Raw genomic sequence first — 21,243 nt, forward strand, 5'->3', positions numbered from 1 at the left:
TGCACTTTCCATATTGTATGCCTGCTCCTCAAGCTGTGGTGATGCATCACAACAGCGTTTGTGTGTGCAGACCTGAAGGCAGCCCTCTCTCCACCCCTGGCACCCCAGAGCTCTGCCACTAGCATTGCATCGGATCTCCCAGGTGGGCACTGTTCCTAAAAATTGTGCTGCTAATGAGCCATGCTGCTTAGACATAGATTTAATTCATAATGTTCAGACACAAAAAGCTTTCCACTTACCATCATCAGTAGATGCCCCTTATAAACATCACATATGTTGCACAGGGGTAGAACAGCTGTACCTGTTGTACCAAGTGCTATATTTCGAAATTGCTGTGTAGAGCTGCCCCAAAACTGTGAAATTCCCTTAAATTTCTCCCTCGCTGTTCCAAAACAGCTACCAGTGTTTTGTGTTCAGGCCAGTTTTAGTGTAATGTGGCAGCCATGCAACCAACCTGTTTTAATGTGTTAGCATTCTTAGGGTGCTTGGCGCACTTTCCAGAGTTTAACTGTCTATCTATGTATATAAGTCTCTAATTGTTTTCCCATTTACCTGGGTCACTGGGTAAGTCCATGGTCGAATGGGTAGTGCATCGACCTGCTGTGCTTAGGGAACAGAGTTCGAAACCAACCGTTGGACCAACAGTGGAAATGTGTACATATGTGCTGCTTTTCAACTAGCCTCTTTCACGCCGACATGGATCACTGTAGATGAGGGACTGGGCAGGTATCTCTATTCATTGAAACGCTGACCTGGAGCACTGGGTATGTGCCATTCAGTCTGTGCTGGTCTTCAATGAACCTTTTTGATGCCAACTTGGATCACTGGGTGTGTGCTAGTATATGTGTGCCTCTCTTCAATGAACAAATACAGTACAGTTTACTCTTATTAAAGGGAACTTCAAATTAATAAGCCATGATTGATTGCAGCTCAATTCTAGTATATGAAGATCTGCTAAATATTTTTTTTATCAATAAAACTTGTGTTGAATAGATTCAAGTGTTTTTCTCCCTCTAAAGCTAAAGAATTAGTAACGTAATGTTGTTCTGAATATCAATAAGGTTCTCAGTTCACTAGTGAACCTGTTTTATGACAATCTTATATTGCATATAAAGTTTTCCTTTCCAGTTTTCCTCCAAATATATTGCAGAAGTGTTTTCCCATCTTTGCAGCAGTTGGGTTATCGGACGGCAAATCTGCAAAAGCATGGACTGTAGATCAAGTGACTCTATCACTGCTCCGTGCGTAGCCATCGTTAGCACTTTGTCGTTCCACTGTAGTTTGCGCCGACTGTGAAGAGGTGCCTTTTTATTTTCAGGTGTGGCGCGATTTGCCACCTGTCAGAAATTCTGAAATCGAGAGGGTCAAGACAAGTTTCACGCACCCCCTCCCCTTCGCCCTCCCTTCTCTTTTTCTCTTCCATCCGTCATCCCTGCAAATGTATGCTGCCAGGTGATCGGCGCACTATAGTCACATGGCACTTTCGCACCCACCGTGTAAATCTAAAGCTAGCCTTGTGACAGGTTGCTTGAAGCTACAAAAAGAGACCGATCTGCATCTACGAATGCGTTGGGAGCGATGCCGCTGTATACGGTGCATTGGAAAGATGGTGGCCATGACCAACTTTGATGCCACCTGTCCACTCTCTTTCATGTGCAAGGCGGTTTGTTGGCTTTCCAAGTGTACCACAGCTGTTACAAATAGATCTGTGTCAATTTGGTACCACACCTTAACTTTAGTTGCCGACACCAGACGAAGATAGCAGCGCCGTTAGGCCGCTTGGGAAGTCAGGCCGTGATGAAAAATCACAGCTGGCCAATGTGATAACGGGCCGCAAGCCATTGTGGAATGCTTGCCACTATGTTCATTTGAGTGGTTCATCAGTGTTAAGTCCCGAGATCACACGCATGGGCTAGAGTGACAGCTGTTGAAGCGGTGTTAAGTTCGTCGCCACGTATCTAATACAATTTCTACGTGCCTTCGCATATGCTTTCGCACTTTTCGAAATAGACGCTGGTTTTGTTGCCATTCCCTCTGTCCACGTCAAGATACTATCATTTCAATCGGTCCTGTCGACTTGGATGAACCTTGTACCAGCAAACAACGCCATGCGACACCGTCTGATCTCCGCATAGGACCGACGTCGGGGAGCACTCGCAGACGCAAAGTGGACAACCATGTCAGCCGCAACTGTGTCAGCCTCATACATAACTCGTTATGCTTTACCTTCGACGCTCATGATGAGATGGGTACTGGCTACTTTTTTTTTCCTTGTCAGTTTTATCTTCAGGATTTAATGAGGTGGCCTGAGTCATAATGTTTCATAGCATTCCAGCCTGCATTTTGCTACATCACGTGTCCGAATGCTTGACCATATGCTGTTGGCGTGCATCTTTTTTTATAGTGCAGCTATGGCAGCACATGGCGGTCAGTGTGGCCGAGTGCTAATCTACCACATGTGCAAAGGTTCGGCGATCTGAGATGGCGTGCCCTTGTGCGCTGTCTTCCCGCACATTTAGTGCTGGAGGTTGCTTAGTCTCAAGTTTCAGAGATTCGTTAAAGCGAGAGGCAGATGAAGCATTCGCTCCTCGTTGCCAGCGCTCTTCATGATAGTGCATCCCACTGCGGGCAACACTATCCAGCCGTGGGGCTGGAGTGGACAGAAAGTGTGGCTGACTTCGCTTCGTACCGCCGATGTAAAGACATCGTCGACACAGCACGAAACCGTAATTGTCGTCGCCGACTCTGAAATTCACTGAAAAAAATTTTCGCTAATTTGCTTTTTCTGATTGCTTGATAATACAGAAAACATTGTGTCACCTTCCGTGTAAGAAAACTCCATCAGGGACTGTACTTGTTTGCATAAATAATTGAATTTCAGTATAACCAAATTTTGATATAACGAAGCAAATTGCCAATTTTACTGACTGTATTATATTGAGTTTTAACTGTATTCGTTTCAAGGTGACTTGAAGTGCTCATGTTGCAAGAACGTTATCAATTTTGTTCAATATTGCTCATTTTGTTCTTGCTGACTGCTAAGTCCTATCACTGAGGGGGCCACAAAGATGTGCAATGCATTGGAAGTATGGCTGCTATGATTAGCCACGCACGGCACTTTGAAACACTAGTCAACCTGCACATTTGAGGTTTTGCCAAGATCTGGCATTTCTCCAAGTAGGCTTTGCAACTTTGCCTAATTAGCCTTGGCAGACTTCATGTTGTTGCAAAAAAGGACGAGCCAGGCATAATTGCACAATGTGTACATTTTTCGTGCTCGATAGATCAGTCAACGCATCTAATCACTAGTGGCAAACTTGCCACACAGCTCGGCGCCCACACTGCCAATTTCGCTAACTCCAGCTTATCTCTGGTAATGAGTACTTCGCACAACTGACTGGTCATCAGAGCCTAAGCAGCAGTGCATGTAATCTGACTTGTTTCTTCAGTATACTGCCTAAAATGGTGTTTCTTCCTGTGAAGGCAGTGTTGATCTAAGGATAGTTTACAATAACTGGCTTCCGCCAGTAAATATGTGTTTAAATTGCATTGCAGGTTACTGCTGGGACTACTCGGACCTGGCAGCACATGCTGAAGAAGATGTCTCAAGTGGTGATGAAGCACCTGGCAGCCATCAGGGCTCGGAGTGTTCTGAAGACACAGCCCTGCAGGTAGGTGGCTATATTGCCTGATTTTAGTTTCATTTATTATCCAGTTTACCACTTTCGTCTTCTCCAAATATAAGTGTTTTTTTCACTAGCTACAGTCGACTTCCAATAATTCGTGTCTGGTTAATTTGATCCCAAGCAAAGGTCCCAGATGGTGCCCATGCATTTCTATGGGCCCCAACTTGCATTACTTCTATGGGTGTGCAAATACGGAATAGTAGATTTCGAATCGAATATAAGTCGAATCAAGAAAGAAAAGCGAATATCGAATTGAATATCGAAAATCAGAAAACTTCTCACAAAACTTGATGCTTACTAATTTTGGCCAAGAAAATACGGTGCTGTACATGCTCGGGAGTCTGCTAGCATTGCATAACAAGAATGTAGCAAGCTATCAGTAACATATAGGTACATAGAAACGATACACTACATACATAGAAACAATACGCTATACAGTATGGTCTACTTTTATTGAAATGTACACCAAATTACTATGCCAGCACTTATTACAGCTCAGTTCTAGTATATGAAGGTCTGGAAATTTTTTTATAGCAATAGAATTTCTCTTGAATAGAATCGAGTGCTTTGTTTCCTCTGAAACTAATGAATTAGTGACATTATATTGTACTGAATACCAGTGAGGTTCTCAGTTTAATAGTGGACATGTGCTTTGCGGCAATCCTTTATTTATTGCATAGAAAGTTTTGCTTTTCAGTTTTTCTGCAAGATGCAGAATGGCTGTCCCAACTCTACGGCAGATGGGTTATCGTAAGGCCAATCTGCGCGACAGACGAAATTGGACCTCACATCACGCGACTTTAGTAGCCAGCGCAAAAAGGAGGTGCCGTCCGCTCCGTTTCATTGTTAGGTTTGGCGTGATTTGCCGCCTGTCAAAGATTCTAAAGTCTGAAGGATCATGGCAAATTCGCTGAGCGCATTTTGCTTGTTGGTACATGGGCAACTCAGAGATTGTATCTAGCTAATACTCTCGCTAGAGCCTCACTAACGCCTTTTGTGTAAGGGATACTGTGATGATTATGGACGTTCGTCACTTGTTTGTGTGTCTTAAGACGAGAAAAACGCACAAGAGACGCTAGTAGGCAAAAAAAAAAAAAATGTTTTTCTTTCAAACACACGATGGCAAGGAAATGAAAAGAAAACAAAACAATGTCACAGAGGAGTTTCACGCGCACACTGATGTACGCGACGCTCAGTCCTACACCACCGTTCGGCGCGTCAAGAGTTCCGGAAAACTATCTCACGGTTTCGGTCGTGACGATCGACTCGCTTGTCGTTACCGCGGTACGGTCGCCGAGGCGAGCCGAGGCAGAGGTGGCACGGTTCTGCTGCTGGAACCGTCGCCGGCACACGGCTGCGCTACCGTGTGTGGCGCCTGGCTATGTTGAGGACAACACTGCGTTGTGCGGCCGCAACTCACGAGGACCGCGACCCAGGGTCGGCCCACGCGGACAGCACCTCGGTAGGCCTCTGTGATGTGTTTCGTTGTCACTGATCTCGGGGGCGTGCGGGTGTTATCAGAGATGAAGAGGGAAGACGCATGGCGACACAGCAAGCAGATTTTATTTACACGCGAACTCAAAATCAAAAAGCCTCAAACCGAAAATCAAGCTACACACTGAACTAAGACACAACAAACAAATAAATGTTAACAAATGTACAACCTAATGAATCAATAAATATCCTTAACTTCGCCTTCGTTAGTCCTAGGCCCTTCCTACCCCAAAGTCTGGCATCACTGGCCTACTGTAGTGACGATACAAGAAAGTCGTTCTTACAAAGCTCGTCGATGGGGTTGCTCGTATCTTTCCGGCCGGAATCTCGTAGCATCTCGTAGCCATGTGGCCGTTTCGCCGATCTTCGCATCAACGTTGCTGCATAGAAGTCGGTCCTTCAACTGGCTCGTCTCAGAAGCCTGGGTAACCCGGTCGCTGTTGCTGACGTGGCCGGGAGAGGTGACGGGTTAGGCCTAGCGACGTCCTCGGCCGCTGCTTCCGTCTCGCTCCTTTCCCGAGAGCCGACGTGGCGTTCCGGGGATCATCGAGCGTGCCGGTCTGCCTTGGAAGAGGGGTCCTTTCTGGGGTGCCCGGTCCTGCCGTGAGAGGCTGCAGCCGGTCCAGGAGCCTCACTCGAACTTGCCGAGGTCGACGGCCACACCATGGACGGCCAACGTCACGGACTCGGCCAGACCCCCGAGTCTCCCGTCGCCAGTGCGGTGCTGGCGATGCGACCTTCCTGGCCCGGAGCCACGTCGATAATGCTCAGACAACGCCGTTTCTCCTTCGATCACGCCTCGGGTCACGCGCCTCGCGCGCTCGCGCCGTTCAGAACGCTCCGCTCACATCGTCCTCGTCTTCTTTTATTTCGCCTCCGGCCACTTACTCATGACATGGCTCCCCTCTTCAAGAGTTTTTTTCCAAAAAACTGCTTTCTCTTGTCCTCAATTTTCCTGCTGGACTCTTCTTCTGAGGCTTGCGGACTTCACTTGTGCTCGCGGCTCGCTTGTCACCACAACATTTTCGCGCACATTTCACCTTTCACCGCACACTGCACTGCAATGGTCTTTTCGTAATGTTCATTGTCCCAAAACACTCTACATGAATAAACTTGCTATTTACACACGTTTGTAAAAGTTGACAATTCCAGTGTCCGAGGGCATTCCTAATGATAGTCCTTTTGTAGCCTACCAGTTATACCTGTACTATTTTTCCGCCTTTTTCGGAGCTCCCACGCTTCCCTACGTACGGCCTGCTTCTTCCTCTTTCCTCCTCTAGCACATTTCTTGGGCAGTTTGGAATGTCCCTGCCTTAACTCTGGCCTCTTAATCCTTTTCCTTGACGTCCGCCTCTTCTCATGCATCTGCATTTTAATACGCTGTTTTCTTTTCCATCTACTGGGAGTTTTCTTTCTACCTCCATGCTTTGCGCGTTTTAGGCGACTAGCGCATCTATCCTCCCTCTCATTTCTTTCGGAGTTTGGCTGATTCCTCATTTCTGATGCCTGTCGATCACTGAAATCGTTTTCGATTATCACCTCACTGTCATTCCGAGGTGAATCTACTTTTTCCTCTACTACGCCCTTACGCGTTCTGTGCGAGTTCTTCCTACCCTTGCTCGTTGTCTTGCGTCTCGAGTGATTCGGGTATCTGCCAGCTTTCTCATTTCTCTCTGAGGTTGGCTGACTTATCGATTCTGATGCTTGGCTATCCTTGGAATCATTTTTCATTACCAACCCCCTGTCGTTCTGGGTTGAAGCTACATTCTCTACACCGTCATAGGCGCTATCTATTCTGCCAACGTCTTCTGACAGATTTCTGCTGTCCGGCGGCTCTGCTACACTAGCGGGCCTACTCTCAATCTTAAGCTCAGCCTCACGCTCTTTCATTTTCAATGCCTGTAACTGCTCTCGCAGCATCTTAAGCTCTCTCTCCTGGAGCTGTTTTCTTTCCTCGTAAGCTTTAGTAACTGCAGCAAGTTCTGCTAATCGAGCGGCCTCTACGCGTTTCCTTTCATCCTCAATTAGTTTGAGGCCCTGCTCCTTGCTGAGCTTCTGCTTGCGAATAGTGGCCGATATCGCCTCCCAATCCATCTTTGCAACTTCCGAGAATCAGTGACTGGGCTGGATAGAATCCGGGACGGATCCTGGCAGGCTCGCCAATTGTGATGTGTTTCGTTGTCACTGATCTCGGGGGCGTGCGGGTGTTATCAGAGATGGAGAGGGAAGACGCATGGCGACACAGCAAGCAGATTTTATTTACACGCGAACTCAAAACCAAAAAGCCTCAAACCGAAAATCAAGCTACACACTGAACTAAGACACACAAACAAATAAATGTTAACAAATGTACAACCTAATGAATCAATAAATATCCTTAACTTCGCCTTCGTTAGTCCTAGGCCCTTCCTACCCCAAAGTCTGGCATCACTGGCCTACTGTAGTGACGATACAAGAAAGTCGTTCTTACAAAGCTCGTCGATGGGGTTGCTCGTATCTTTCCAGCCGGAATCTCGTAGCATCTCGTAGCCATGTGGCCGTTTTGCCGATCTTCGCATCAACGTTGCTGCATAGAAGTCGGTCCTTCAACTGGCTCGTCTCAGAAGCCTGGGTAACCCGGTCGCTGTTGCTGACGTGGCCGGGAGAGGTGACGGGTTAGGCCTAGCGACGTCCTCGGCCGCTGCTTCCGTCTCGCTCCTTTCCCGAGAGCCGACGTGGCGTTCCGGGGATCATCGAGCGTGCCGGTCTGCCTTGGAAGAGGGGTCCTTTCTGGGGTGCCCGGTCCTGCCGTGAGAGGCTGCAGCCGGTCCAGGAGCCTCACTCGAACTTGCCGAGGTCGACGGCCACACCATGGACGGCCAACGTCACGGACTCGGCCAGACCCCCGAGTCTCCCGTCGCCAGTGCGGTGCTGGCGATGCGACCTTCCTGGCCCGGAGCCACGTCGATAATGCTCAGACAACGCCGTTTCTCCTTCGATCACGCCTCGGGTCACGCGCCTCGCGCGCTCGCGCCGTTCAGAACGCTCCGCTCACATCGTCCTCGTCTTCTTTTATTTCGCCTCCGGCCACTTACTCATGACAGCCTCGACCAAGGACAGCCCTCAGCAACTGCGCCCTGGCAGGAGCCGCTCAGCAGGCCTCGTCCTTGGTCCTGGAACAGGCCTCCGCATCTGGCCCGGGTAGGCACGCCTTGGTCACTCGGCCGCAGCAGGAACCACGGCCCGAGCTCTTCTTCCCGAGCGTAACACCCGATCTACTGCCACCGTGGCTTCGCCGCCCAAGCTCCTCCGCACGTTCGCCACGTAGCGCTTCTTTTTCTTCGTTTTTGTTCTTTTTTCTTCCAGCTCCCGTGCCACCTGCCCTCAGCTCGTCTTCTTCACTTCGGTATGCACTTCTACTGATTCCACAAGTCTCGGAGTACACGTAAAAAATATATATATAAAAAAAATTTGTGTCCTTTCCCCACAGATACCAAGACCTGAGCGAAATGTTCTACGGGGCTTGGGATGACCCTGTAGGATGTTTCCCTTAGTATTTTGAATAAAATGGATGGGTTAGACATGGGTGCACAGCTCCTAATGCACTATCTTCAATTCTTTGACTATGTCATCTTTGTTTGAACAGATGCACGCTGCTCCGGTCATCAAATATGATACAGTAAAACCTCCTTAATTCAACCCTCGTTAATTCAGAAAATCGCATAATTGTGATGTTTGTTTTGTTGTCACTGATCTCGGGGGCATGCAGGTGTTATGAGAGATGGAGAGGGAAGACGCATGGCAACACAGCAAGCAGGTTTTAATAACACGCAAAATCCGAACTTCAAACAAAACTCACTAAAACTAGAACACACTGAAGGCATAAATACTAATAAATGTGCAACCTACTCAATTAATAAACATGCCCTTAATTATGTCCACAATAGTTCTGGGTGTTTTCTACACGAAAGTCGGGCAACTCTGGCCTACTGGTATCTCCATACAGGAATAGATCTCTCACTCAGTTCGTCGCTGTTGTTGCTCGTATCTTCCCGGCCGGAATCTCGTAGAATCTTTCTCCATGTGGTTGTTTCGCCAACCGTCGCATAAACATTGCTGCATAGAAGTCGGTCCGTCAACTCGCTCGTTTCGGAAGCCTGTTTGACCCGGTCGCTGTTGCTGACGTGGCAGGGAGGCTTGACGGGTTAGGCCTAGCGACGTGCTCGGCCTCCGCTTCCGTCCAGCTCCTTTCCCGATGTGCCGATGTGGCGTTCCGGGGATCATCGAACACGCTGGTCTGCCGAAGAAGGGGGATCCTCTCCGGAGTGCCCGGCCATGCCGTGTGGTGCTGCAGCTGGTCCAAGGAGCCTCGCTCGAACGTCTCCGAGGTCGACGACTGCACCTCGGACTGCCCGCGTCACGGACTCGGCCGGACCTCCATGTCTCCCATCGCCAGAGCGTATCTGACGATGTGTCCTTCCCGGCCCAGAGCCACATTGATAATGCTCGAATTGTGCTTTTTCTCCCTCGATCACAGCTCGGCTCACGGGCCTCACGGTCTCGTGCCGTTTGGAATGCTCCGTTCATATCGTCTTTCTCTTCCTTTCTTTCGCCGCATGGGCTCTTACTCATGACAATAATTCGGACTTGTCCTTTAACAGCTTTAATCAAGGAAAGCTTGAGTACCGTGGCTACATCCGCATCATAAACTGCATTTACCACGCCGGCTATCACATGAAACTGCATGTTGCAGCACGCATACGCTGAACGTTATCACGATGGCAGTGACAACCTCAATGCAAACTTCCTGAAGTTCGCTGTAGCACTTTACTGCAAATGTAGTACAAGCAACAGGATCGTGTTCTCTTCACACAAACAACAACCGACCTTCGCACCCGCCAGGGTGGCTCAGTCAGCTAAAGCGTTGCGCTGCTGAGCACAATATCGTGGTATCGATGGAGGCAAAATGCAAAAACGCCTGTGTGCTTGCGTTGTAGTGCATGTTAAAGAACCCCAGCTGGTCAAAATTAATCCGGAACCCTCCACTACAACGTGCCTCATAATCATAACTGGTTTTGGCACGTAAAACCCCAGAAAGAAGAAGAAGAATGCCTGAAAAAAATATTAATAATAACTTTCTCAAGCAAGATGTTGAAAACACAACTATTGCCGTTGTCGCAGCTTATGATAAGATTCACAATCCATGGGGCTCTTCGGCGCTGCAAAACTGCAAAACGCAGCATAATTCCACAGCTGTGCGGAGTTTCATAGATGATGGCTCCATCGTATCATACTAGAAGCGCACCTGATCGCAGTACAAAGGCTACGGAGGGAGCGTCTGCTCCGACGCTCTGACCTCCTTGTAAGGTTTCCGGCGCTCACTGCTAGGTGTCGCATGAAATCTGTAGTCGCGAATACTCCGTCCGCCGTTATGTGGCCACTTGCAAATCATGCCAATGTTGCAAAGCACCCCCGCTGCTACCTGCAATAGCTACTGGCGCATCCAATCCAGAAAAGCATTGCCTTTGTGATTTGCTTCTGTTACTCCAAGGAAGGAGTCACCGGGTGCTGGATTTAGACACCACCTAGTATATGATGTTAAGCCGATTAGGTTTCCTCTATGTTCTCTCTCCCGCCACTTTCATGGGTGAAGCGAGTGTTGGTGTTGCTCGTGTCTCGTTTTTCGACATGGCAGACTGGTGCGAAATGCTCGCGCAGTTTTTAATGGGCACATAAATTTAAAAGCTTATGAACTCTAGAACTGTGATGTTGATTACACGGTATTGTAATGAAGTGACACAGCTGTTAGTGTTCAGATGCATCAGCTCACCAGGGAGACGAAGATAAAGGGGGATGAGCTCCGGCAGGGGCAAGTGTAGATCGGCAGGTGCGACGACGGCGTGAGGTAACATTAGAAAATCTAGATTTATTAATACACTGTACAAACACATTATACCCTGGGGGGGGGGGGGGGGGGGGGGTGCGCTCTGCGTGAGGCTAGGGCTGAAGGCAAGCTCCGGATCTAGCCACAAACAGTTGTTCCGTCGTGCTCCCCAACCCGTAGCGCGTGCAATCGCAGCTACGTTGGGTTCGGGCAAATAAGGCTACGAGCGAGTCAACTCAACAATGTTTATTGCTGTGGGCAATAAGGCACACTTGCAGAGGGAAGTCCACTCTGTAATAAGTAAGCTTGCCTCGTTGCGGGTGATAGTCACACAAGCAAGGTCACTCACGGGTTACAGCAGGTAAAATCCGTTCCAGCAGGTTCGAGGTAGGGGTGCCAGAGAGAGCCGGTCTCCCCCGGTGGCGCTCATTTATGCCTCTTTACCTTTTTGCGAGGAGAATTGCCTCCTCGCCCGTCGGATACCTTCCGGATACCATCCCTTCTCCCACGAGGGTACGCGCGTCGCGAGAGGCAAGTGAGAACCGGAAGTGGGCAAAGTGCCTCTCTCTCGTGTCTACGCCGGCTCCCGATACGTCCGTAACATGTGCTCGCAACAACGAGAGTACGCGAGCGAAGGTGGGTGCATGTCCTCCCCACATCCTCCTCCCCTTAAGCCCCCCGTACATTGAGGTGGGCACCTAGGTATGCCCGAGGGGTTCGGGCAGCCATTCTAAGTTCTTGTCAAGGTTGGCAACCAAGGAAGCGTTGCAGACGCAGGCTTGAGCGTCGGGCTGGCGTACACTTGATGCCGACTCGGAGGTGGCTGGTCAGCTGCACTGCTTGGGCTGGTGAGGCGGGATCATAGTCAAGGCTTGAAGGTGGCTCTCAGTGCCGCGCTCCAGGTGTCGGCTGCACTAGAGGAGCGGTCGCCTGCCGACCGCTGGCTAGCGGTTTGTGCGGCTTGTGGGGACGCGCGACTCTTGCGCATCCCCTGATGTTGTTTTCCCCGCATGACTCCCGTCTCCTGTAATCCGGCTTCGCCACGTGGCTTTACGGTTGGTGTGGTTGCAGCGCATTGCAAAAGATGGCGCGAGTGTCGCGATGCTAACGCCACCTAACGGTGGGGTTACTTGGGCGCAAAAGGTCGAAGGCGCTTCCTCTTGGCTTGGGGGTCAGCGAGCAGCATACACAAACGCTTCGCGCGTGTGCCGGCCCGCTTTGCGGGACCGTTCCGAGAAGCCTTAGGAGCAGCACACCGGTACGGACGAACACGATCGTTTGAACTCGCTACCCTTCGCGTGACCGTACGCGTGAACGACTAGGCAATGGTGTCTTAGCATCGGGCGAACATATTCAATTGCTATCCCGTCACGGTAAGTCACGCCCATGTGCATGTTCTATGCATAGTAATTCGGCTAGCGTGCATCAGTGTATGAAAGGTGCAATAAATGCCCTTGTGATTGTTTACACTACTGGGCTTCTTCGATTTTCAGAGTTCTGTCAGCCCGCTGGCAGCCAGACAGCAGCCAGCTAGTTACGGTTCTGATAGAAAGTCACGTGGACTGGGATCCCAAGACAACCCGGAGTTGCCCGAAGTTTGCAAAATCGAACGCCGGGACAGCGCTGGCCGCGGGATAAATGTAAACATGCTACCAGCATGGCGGCGACCGGCGTGGGCGACGCGCGCGAGGCGTAGTCGGCCCATTTCACCGTTGCCACCTTGAAAATATACAGCTGTATTCGGGAAAACGATCACTTTTGCGAGATGTTGCGTGACTGGCGCAGCGTAACAAAAGGCCTGCGACGCGTCCGATGCCAAGACGGAAAACCGCACGTAAATAATCGCGAAAAAGCGATCGCTCGAGGATGCCTCGAGGACGTCGGCCACCGGCGACATTTGAAGTCATTTGACAAGACACGAAAAAGTGGGTACGTCATCACACGTAAAATTTCGTGCCGACCGAAATGCTTGAATTCGATTTGAGAAAATTTGGTTCGGTTGATAGCGCTCCTTTCAATTCTGCTCCTGTGCTGAAGGAGCTGGCGCATGAAAATGCACGCCACCAGTGACCAGCGAAAAGCTTTACACGAAAAATAGTATTGGTCGATATTGGTCGAGAGCAATAATTAACCTAATATATGTTGTCGGGATATGGGGTGAATCGCCGACGGCCCTCTGCCTCGACACACCGAGCCCCGCGGTTGGCGCATGCCTGCGCATCAACTGCGGTCTGGTACAAGCTCGAGGAAACATTAGACGACAACCACGTGTACATGGAAAGCATTTATTACGACTGCGACTAACACTTCGAGCAGGCCAGCTAGCTATTGTTGACATCACTGAGGGTTCCCTCGAAGAGATTAATACACTAGGTAAAGAAGAGCTTCCGACTTACCAACTGGGGAATACCGGGGGAGCCGCGGCGTTTGCCGCGGCAAGAACGCGGTTGACTAACCACGTGCGGGAATACGGGAGCGACGGCGGAGACTTCCACCGTCGCCGCTTGCTGGAGACCAAAGAGACCCGGGCGATATCAGCGGGATCTCACGTGACCCACCCGGTGGCACTGATAGCGCTTGCGATTCCCGCGCGCCTCCCGCGGAAGGAAAGTTTCCCCTCTCCCGATTCTCCCTGGCACGCATGCGCTTGATGCGACGTTCGCTGCCCGTGCGGCGGTTATAGGACCCGAGGATTCCCACATCCCTCCACCCTTAAATATTGCCCTACGGCGGAGAAATCACTGGAACGACGGCATTGACAAAGTATCCGGGCAGATGCGATGGTAAACTCCGGCAGGAAATGTCCGAATCCATGTTGATAGGCAGCACAGTCCTGTGTGGCGGCTGCCCACATGTGGCAGCTGTAACAGTGGTTGACGATGACGGGGCTGAAGATGGCTTGCCCTCAAGATGCGCGCCGCAATGTCCACCCGGGAACAGCGGGTCAGGACTTTCTCGAAGCGGCTTGCGCGCCGGCTCGATGAACCTCGCACCGACGCATCCTCGTGGGAGTGTATGGTGGTGTGCCTCCCTCATTGTGGCTGCCATGTTCTGCTGCATCGGGCCGCGAACAGGGAGAGGCCGAGACAGCAGGCAGGGACGTGGACCATGGCAGCAAGTCGAGGCGGCTTCACTCGTTCTGCAAAGTCGCTCAAATGCACTCCACAAACACTTAGAATTAAGGCAGTAGAGGCCGCCACAACATCGGCCGTCTGACACGATGCTGAACCACCCGTCTACCGCATAGCTTTATGTGGTAACGAGAAGAAAAAAAAAATCCAGTTCGTTTGAATGAAGTTATTCGCTTCGACCGAATTTTTCCGGTCCGATACAGCGCGAAAAAGGGCGAGTAATCGAGTAATTTTGAGTAATCGCTTGCATGTGAATTTTGGGGGGAAAAAAATCCTCTGGGAGTTGTCTAAGTATACAAGGGTGGTCCGATAAATACTTAGCCTCACCGTGAGAGCGCGACGCTATCGCATGAGACATATACTGATGTTGAGTAGGCTCTCTTAGAGGGACACATGCAAAGGTCCAGTCGAATCGGGCTCGCGGTTTTGTTTTTGGCCACTTGAGGAAGAGGAAGCAGGTGATTTTTCGTGTGTCCGTTAAAAAAATGGAAAAAGAGCAATATCGGTCGGTGATTCGATTCTTGTTTTTGAAAGGGAAATCGCGCAGCGAAATCAAAGAGCGACTGGATGCCGTCTACGGTGAGTCTTCTCCTTCGATGGCAACCGTCAAAAATTGGTTCAACGAGTTTAAACGTGGTCGCACGTCGGTTTTTGATGAGCCTCGCCCAGGGGCCCCGGAAACGGCTACCACAGCTGATAACGTGGCAAAAATCCACGGCCTCGTATTGGCAGACCACCGACTGAAGGTACGCGAGATAGCTAAGACAGTAGGCATCTCAAAACACTGCGTGGGTCATATCCTGCATGAAATTTTGGGCATGAGAAAGCTGTTGGCGCGATGGGTGCCGCATTTGCTCACTCCGGACAACAAGCGCGTCCGTGAGACCACTTCAGAGCAGTGTTTGAAGCTGTTCAAGCGTAATTCGAAGGAGTTCCTGCTTTGTTTTGTGACCGTTGACGAAACATGGATCCACTGGTACACACCAGAGACCAAAGAACAGTCGAAACAGTGGACTGCACCCTGAGAACCTGCTCCGAAGAAGGTGAAGACGAAGACTGTCGCATCGGCCAGAAAGGGGATGGCCACCATTTTCTGGGATTCTCAAGGTGTGATCTTCGTCGACTACCTTGAGAAGGGCAAAACGGTGACAGGACCCTACTACGCCGAATTACTGGGCCGATTTGACGCCGAATTGCGAAAAAAACGGCCACATTTGGTGAAGAAAAAGGTGCTCTTCCACCATGACAACGCGCCATCTCACACCTGCGCCGTCACCACGGCCAAGTTGGTCGAACTGGGCTACGAAGTGGTGCCCCATCCAGCGTATTCTCCAGATTTGGCCCCGAGTAATTTCTTCTTGTTTCCCAACTTGAAAAAGTCACTCGCCGGACAAAAATTTGAGTCGAATGAAGAAGTTATCTCCGGGGCCACAGAAGCCTTCTTTGCTGCTCAGGAGAAAACATATTTTTCTGACGGGATCAAGAAGTTGGAGGATCGCTGGGTCAAGTGTATAGAGTTGAAAGGGGACTATGTTGAGAAATAAATCGACACCATTCCAGAATTTTCGTTTTCCTTTTGAAGGCTAAGTACTTATCGGACCGCCCTCGTACGTAAGCATTGTGTCACTTGCTCATCTCTATGCAGCTCAGTGTCATTATCAGTGTTATGAAACTTGATACAACCAGTATAAATGACAGCGCTGTGGCGGCATGAACTGCTGCGGACGGCGGCGCAAGGTGAATTGATGAGGCAAGTAAACTACTGCAGGTGGCAACGCCAGGTGCGCTGATGACGTTCCAGTCATTTTAAGCCGGTATTGCTCTTTAGCACCTTAACCATCTGCATCAAGCCATTATCAACCGTGGCCAACCGTACTCCGGCAGCGGCTGCATATGGTGCGGCCACACGGGCTCCTGTCTTGAAAGTGACCTGCAATGGGAACACAGTGCGGCGAGTGCTGATAGCTTCATGCACGCTGTGTTCTCGCCTCTTAGTATGGCTTAGTTCACATTGAAGAGAGACGCGCGGGCCCCTATCTTGAAAGTGATCTGCGATGAGGTCAGAGAGTGCAGCGAGTGTGATAGCTTCATGAGCGCTGTGTTCTCGCTGCTTAGTCGAAGCGAGAGGCAGCATGTAGGTGAATTGACTCACTGCTGTGGGCCCTATCTTGAAAGCGATTGTCTTACAGGACGGACGGATGATTTTTCTCATTGGGTAAGCATATGAAATGCTTACACATTTAAAAATTAAGGCATGTGCAATATATTGTACAAGGGGTCCTAAGAAGACATATATATACACACACATATATATATAGAGAGAGAGGGGTGGCAAAGCTCCTCCTCCCTTCCGGAAAATGATGAAAATTGTACCCCTATGGACCATGGTATGGTAACCATGCTTTCAAGGCATGTCACCAGTGTACTTCAGGGCAAGCCAGCACTGGTGCACACCGGTGCATGCCACAGCTGTGGCACTCTTTGCGCAGTTCTCCGTACAGCGCCATATGCACTAAGCCTATTTGGACCAGTAGCTGCTCACATGTTGCCATCTTATCATTACTGTCATGTTGCTATCTTATCGTTACTGTCGATATTCTCACGGCCAGAGTTGGTGTGAACGTGGCAAGACGCGAGCTGCCACGCAAAGTTGCAAAGAGTCGGCGGTTACTACGCCTTTATCTGGAGGTAACTGCTCCTGGACGCTTCATTTACACCGTTGCTGATAATGGTTCTCGATGGCATTCCACCTTTAGAACTTCATATTTTTTTTCAGCTAAAGCAACATTGACAATTAATGCAACTTGAATGCTTTTGGCGTGCATGAGACTGATGCTGCATACCTTGCAAATTGCTGTCATGGCACAATAGTTTCCAGCCAACTAGAATACTTCGTTATCCACTTGTGTCCTGTGTATAGTAAAATTACAGTGCCTAGAATATACTTATTCTAGGCACTGTAGTAAAATATATTGTGAGTTCCCAAGGAAAAAATGGCAGCGACTGCACTCGTAATATTGAAGTGGCAGGTGATCGGAATCAGCCGGGTGCCATTCGGATAGAGCTACAAGGCTGCATATTGTTCTTTAGATTACGTTTTTAGCAGGAACTTGCAGCTAGATGGGGCAAAGCGTCTGAAATAAAAATGAAGACACAGAAAATTTGATTTTCTGAGCAAAGTGGTGTCTCATCATAACTACCGACGCCAGCTTCAGTGTCGTTAGTGTTTGCGCATCTTGAAGGGCAAGGTCACATAAAACCGACTACTGATCGATGTAGACAACTTTTCATGGAACTATTGCGTTTGTTATAAATGGGTTTGGGGGGGGGGGGGGGGGGGGCTGTATTTCGAAAGCGTTTGAATTAGAAAAGGGCACACAACATATGCCGCTGCCACCATATCACTTGCTTCATCCTTTCTTTTTTTCTCTCTCTTCACTTCTCCTTTGCACTGCCCTTGTTGCTCTCTTCTTGGTTTGCACCACCTTGTTAAGAAGCATGCTTGCTGTCTTGCTTGTCTGCAGGATTTGCTGGCAGCTGCATTATTACTAGTATTTCATTTCACGTGGCTGCACTATAAGCAGCAGTGGCTTAGCCTGAAGTTTATTTCGGGAGGGTTTTGCCGCTGACAACTACCACTCCTCTCCCTTCCTTCACCCCCCTCTCTCTCTCTATATATATATTGTGAGCGCATTTTGCGCATATCGTCGTCGTCATCTGTACATACGACTCATCATCTTGTGTGAGCGCTATTTGTGCATATCGTCGTCTTCATTTGTACATACGACTCATCATCATCTTTTGTCTCGTGCGGTGCTTCGTCTCTGACTCGGGCGGCTGCTCAGAAATAAAGGCATCGCATCGGCCGACGTCTCACAAGTGGTGGAGAGTGCTTTCGATTCCCACGTCCTCTTACTTTCCCGATTCCCCTGGAGCTCCGATCCGGTCGTCGTTTGCTCTCGCCTACCACGGTGATGGCAGAAACCAACCCGTCCACCAGTGCTGCTACCACCTCTGCTCAGCCCGCTGGGCCTACCTGGACGGTGAACACCACACACCTAGATCCTCCCGTCTTTGCCGGCCTCCGCGGCGACGACGTCGACGATTCGCTCGATCACTACAACAGAGCCAGCGACGCCAATCATTGGGACGACACGCACAAATTGCGGTATGTCGCTTTTTACTTGACCGAAGTTGCGAAGACATGGTTTTTTAACCACGAAAGTGACTTTTCGGACTGGTCATCATTCACCCAGCAATTTCGCCAGATATTCGGCATGTCCTCTGGACGCTCCGCCGTCGCGAAACAGAAGCTGGCAACGCGCATACAAGAGCAAGACGAGTCCTATACGTCCTACATTGAGGACGTCCTCGCTCTCTGCCGCCGCGCACAGAGTGACATGGCGGAAGCTGATCGCGTTCGCCACATACTGAAAGGCATCAACACGGTCGCCTTAATGCTCTCGTCATGCAGAACCCAAACTGCGTTGGGGATATTATCACGGCCTGCCAGCGTCTAGACACGCTCCAGTCTATTCGCCTGCCACGCGCCTCTACCGACCCTCATCTCAACGGTGATGCTGAGCTGCGCGCCCTGATACGAACTCTCATCAGGGAGGAGCTTCACGGCCATCTTTCTGGACCTACGACGCTTGCAACCGTTCGCCCCGCTCCTCCTGGACTGCGTGACATCGTCAAGGACGAACTGGCGTCGATGACAAACGTCCAAATGGACAAGTCTACTGCACCATTTCGTCCGCCAAGTTATGCCGAAATTGCCTCCCGGCCTCCCTCGACCGTTCCGTCTCCACGTGCCGAAGCTTACCGCGACCCCCTAGCTTCGCTGGCAGCGAATACTCCTGCAGAGCCGTACTACTCTCCGTGGCGGTCGTCGCGCCCTGTTTGTTTCTACTGCGGTATTCGCGGCCACATTTCTCGCTTCTGCCGTCGGCGTCAGCAAGATGAAAGGCGGGGCTATGCTACCTTTGAGCGAGACAGCGCACATAGGTTTGACTCCTACGTTCCCGGGCGTCACCCAGGTGAAAGGCGAGGCTATGACACCTTTGAGCGAGAAAGGATACCAGGCCCAGATTCGTACGTTCCCGGACCATACACAACCTCTTCCGGTCGCTCTCCTTCACCTTCCCAGGACATGGCTCGAGCATCCCGCTCGTCCCGGCATCGCTCTCCTTCACCTTACCGCCGTTCCTCATCGCCCTTGCGTGCTGCTTCCCACGTTGTGGACACCCGTCCGGAAAACTAGAGGCTGCAGTTTTCGGAGGAGAAACTGCATCGTATCGGACTGTCCCAATTCCTCCTGCTCGCCCCGCCAATTTGCTCTCAGTTTGTGTGGAAGGTCTTTCCGTCGACGCCCTTGTAGATACTGGAGCCGCTATTTCTGTTATACATCGTGAACTGTGCTTCCGTCTGCGAAAAGTGCAAACGCCGTATGTTGGTCCGGTCCTGTGTGGTGCCAATGACGTTCCCATCTTTCCTACCGGACAGTGCACAGCTCGCGTCCTGATAGACGGTATTCGTCACCATGTGCAATTTGCGGTGCTTTCGACGTGCGCTCATGAGATGATATTAGGATGGGACTTCCTGTCTGCTGCTTCTGCACTAATTTCGTGCGGCGACCCAAGCATCCACATCAGCGACACCGAGACTTATGCTGTTTTCGATTCCCCGTGTCCCAACCTCATTGCAGCAGCGGATTTTATTATACAACCAGACGAAGAACGTGTTCTTACCCTTGAGTCAACAGACATTGTCGATGGAGACGCATTGGTTGTACCTTCTCAGCGCTGCATTTCTCGAGGACTCGCCATCGCTTCTTGCTTGGTCCGGTTCTCAAGTGGCTATGCCAGCCTCACAGCCTTTAACACGACTCCTGAGCCACTACTACTGCCCAAAGGGTCTACCGTCGCCAAGCTCGCCGACGCTGCGCCGGTATGTGTCGTCAGTGTTTCGCCTGCCACATCTTCCGCGCATTGTACGCCCGCAGAAGGCCACACTAGTGCTATTAAGGCCACCTTGAGTGGAGATCTCAATCCGGCCCAGACGGATGCACTCCTCACCATTTTAATGAAGCATGCAGCTTGTTTTGACGTTTCTTCGCGAGGCCTGGGTCAGACCGCTGTAACTACTCATCGAATTGAAACAGACGGCTCTCGCATCATTCGCCGTCGCCCGTACCGTGTGTCACCTTCGGAGCGAAAAGTTATAGAAGAACAAGTGAACAACATGCTGACACGCAACATTATAAGGCCTTCAGCAAGCCCTTGGTCTTCTCCTGTTGTGCTTGTTAAGAAAAAGGATGGTTCTGTGCGCTTTTGCATCGATTATAGGGCGCTAAACAAAATTACCCGCAAGGATGTTTATCCTATGCCTCGTATTGACGATGCTTTGGATACATTACAAGGTGCCGAGTATTTCTCGAGCCTCGACTTGCGCTCAGGATATTGGCAGATTCCAATGCATGAGCAAGATAAAGAAAAGACTGCGTTTGCTACACCTGATGGCCTTTTCGAATTTAACGTGATGCCTTTTGGACTGTGCAATGCGCCAGCTACGTTTGAACGTATGATAGATACAGTACTCCGTGGCTTAAAGTGGAAGACATGCCTTTGTTACTTGGACGACATTGTCATCTTTTCGTCGAGTTTCTCCCAGCACCTACAACGTCTAGACCAAGTTCTGACGTGTCTAGCAAAGGCTGGTCTCCAACTCAATACTAAAAAGTGCCGCTTTGCAAGCCGAAGCATTAAAGTATTGGGCCACGTCGTCAGTAAGCATGGCATCCAGCCTGATCCCGATAAAATCGCTGCAGTGCTGCAATTTCCGCCACCAACCACACTTAAAGAACTCCGCAGCTTTCTAGGACTCGCGTCCTACTTCCGCCGCTTTGTCCGTGACTTCGCCACCATCGCCGCTCCTCTACACAAACTTCTGAATTCGAGCGCGTCCTTTGTGTGGTCGGACGACTGTGAAGCCGCCTTCTAGACCCTCAAACGACTTCTCACGTCAGGGCCCGTGCTCCGTCATTTCGATGCAACCGCCCCTACTATTT

The 21,243-nt window shown here is 50.3% G+C and overlaps 1 protein-coding gene across 6 annotated transcripts in view; it reads left to right on the forward strand.

Annotated features, from left to right (window-relative positions):
* LOC119448018 (fat-like cadherin-related tumor suppressor homolog) overlaps positions 1–21,243 on the forward strand; it is a 653,800-nt gene that overhangs the window by 558,732 nt on the left and 73,825 nt on the right. For 3 of the 6 annotated variants that reach the window (XM_049666727.1, XM_049666726.1, XM_049666731.1), the window contains 2 exons: positions 56–142; positions 3,556–3,671. In XM_049666727.1, coding sequence (XP_049522684.1) covers positions 56–142; positions 3,556–3,671 — 203 coding nt within the window. The remainder of the gene's footprint in view (positions 1–55; positions 143–3,555; positions 3,672–21,243) is intronic. The other 3 variants (XM_049666730.1, XM_049666729.1, XM_049666728.1) reach the window with 2 other exon arrangements.

Source organism: Dermacentor silvarum, chromosome 4 (assembly GCF_013339745.2).
Source record: "Dermacentor silvarum isolate Dsil-2018 chromosome 4, BIME_Dsil_1.4, whole genome shotgun sequence".
Classification (NCBI taxonomy): Eukaryota; Metazoa; Arthropoda; class Arachnida; order Ixodida; family Ixodidae; genus Dermacentor; species Dermacentor silvarum.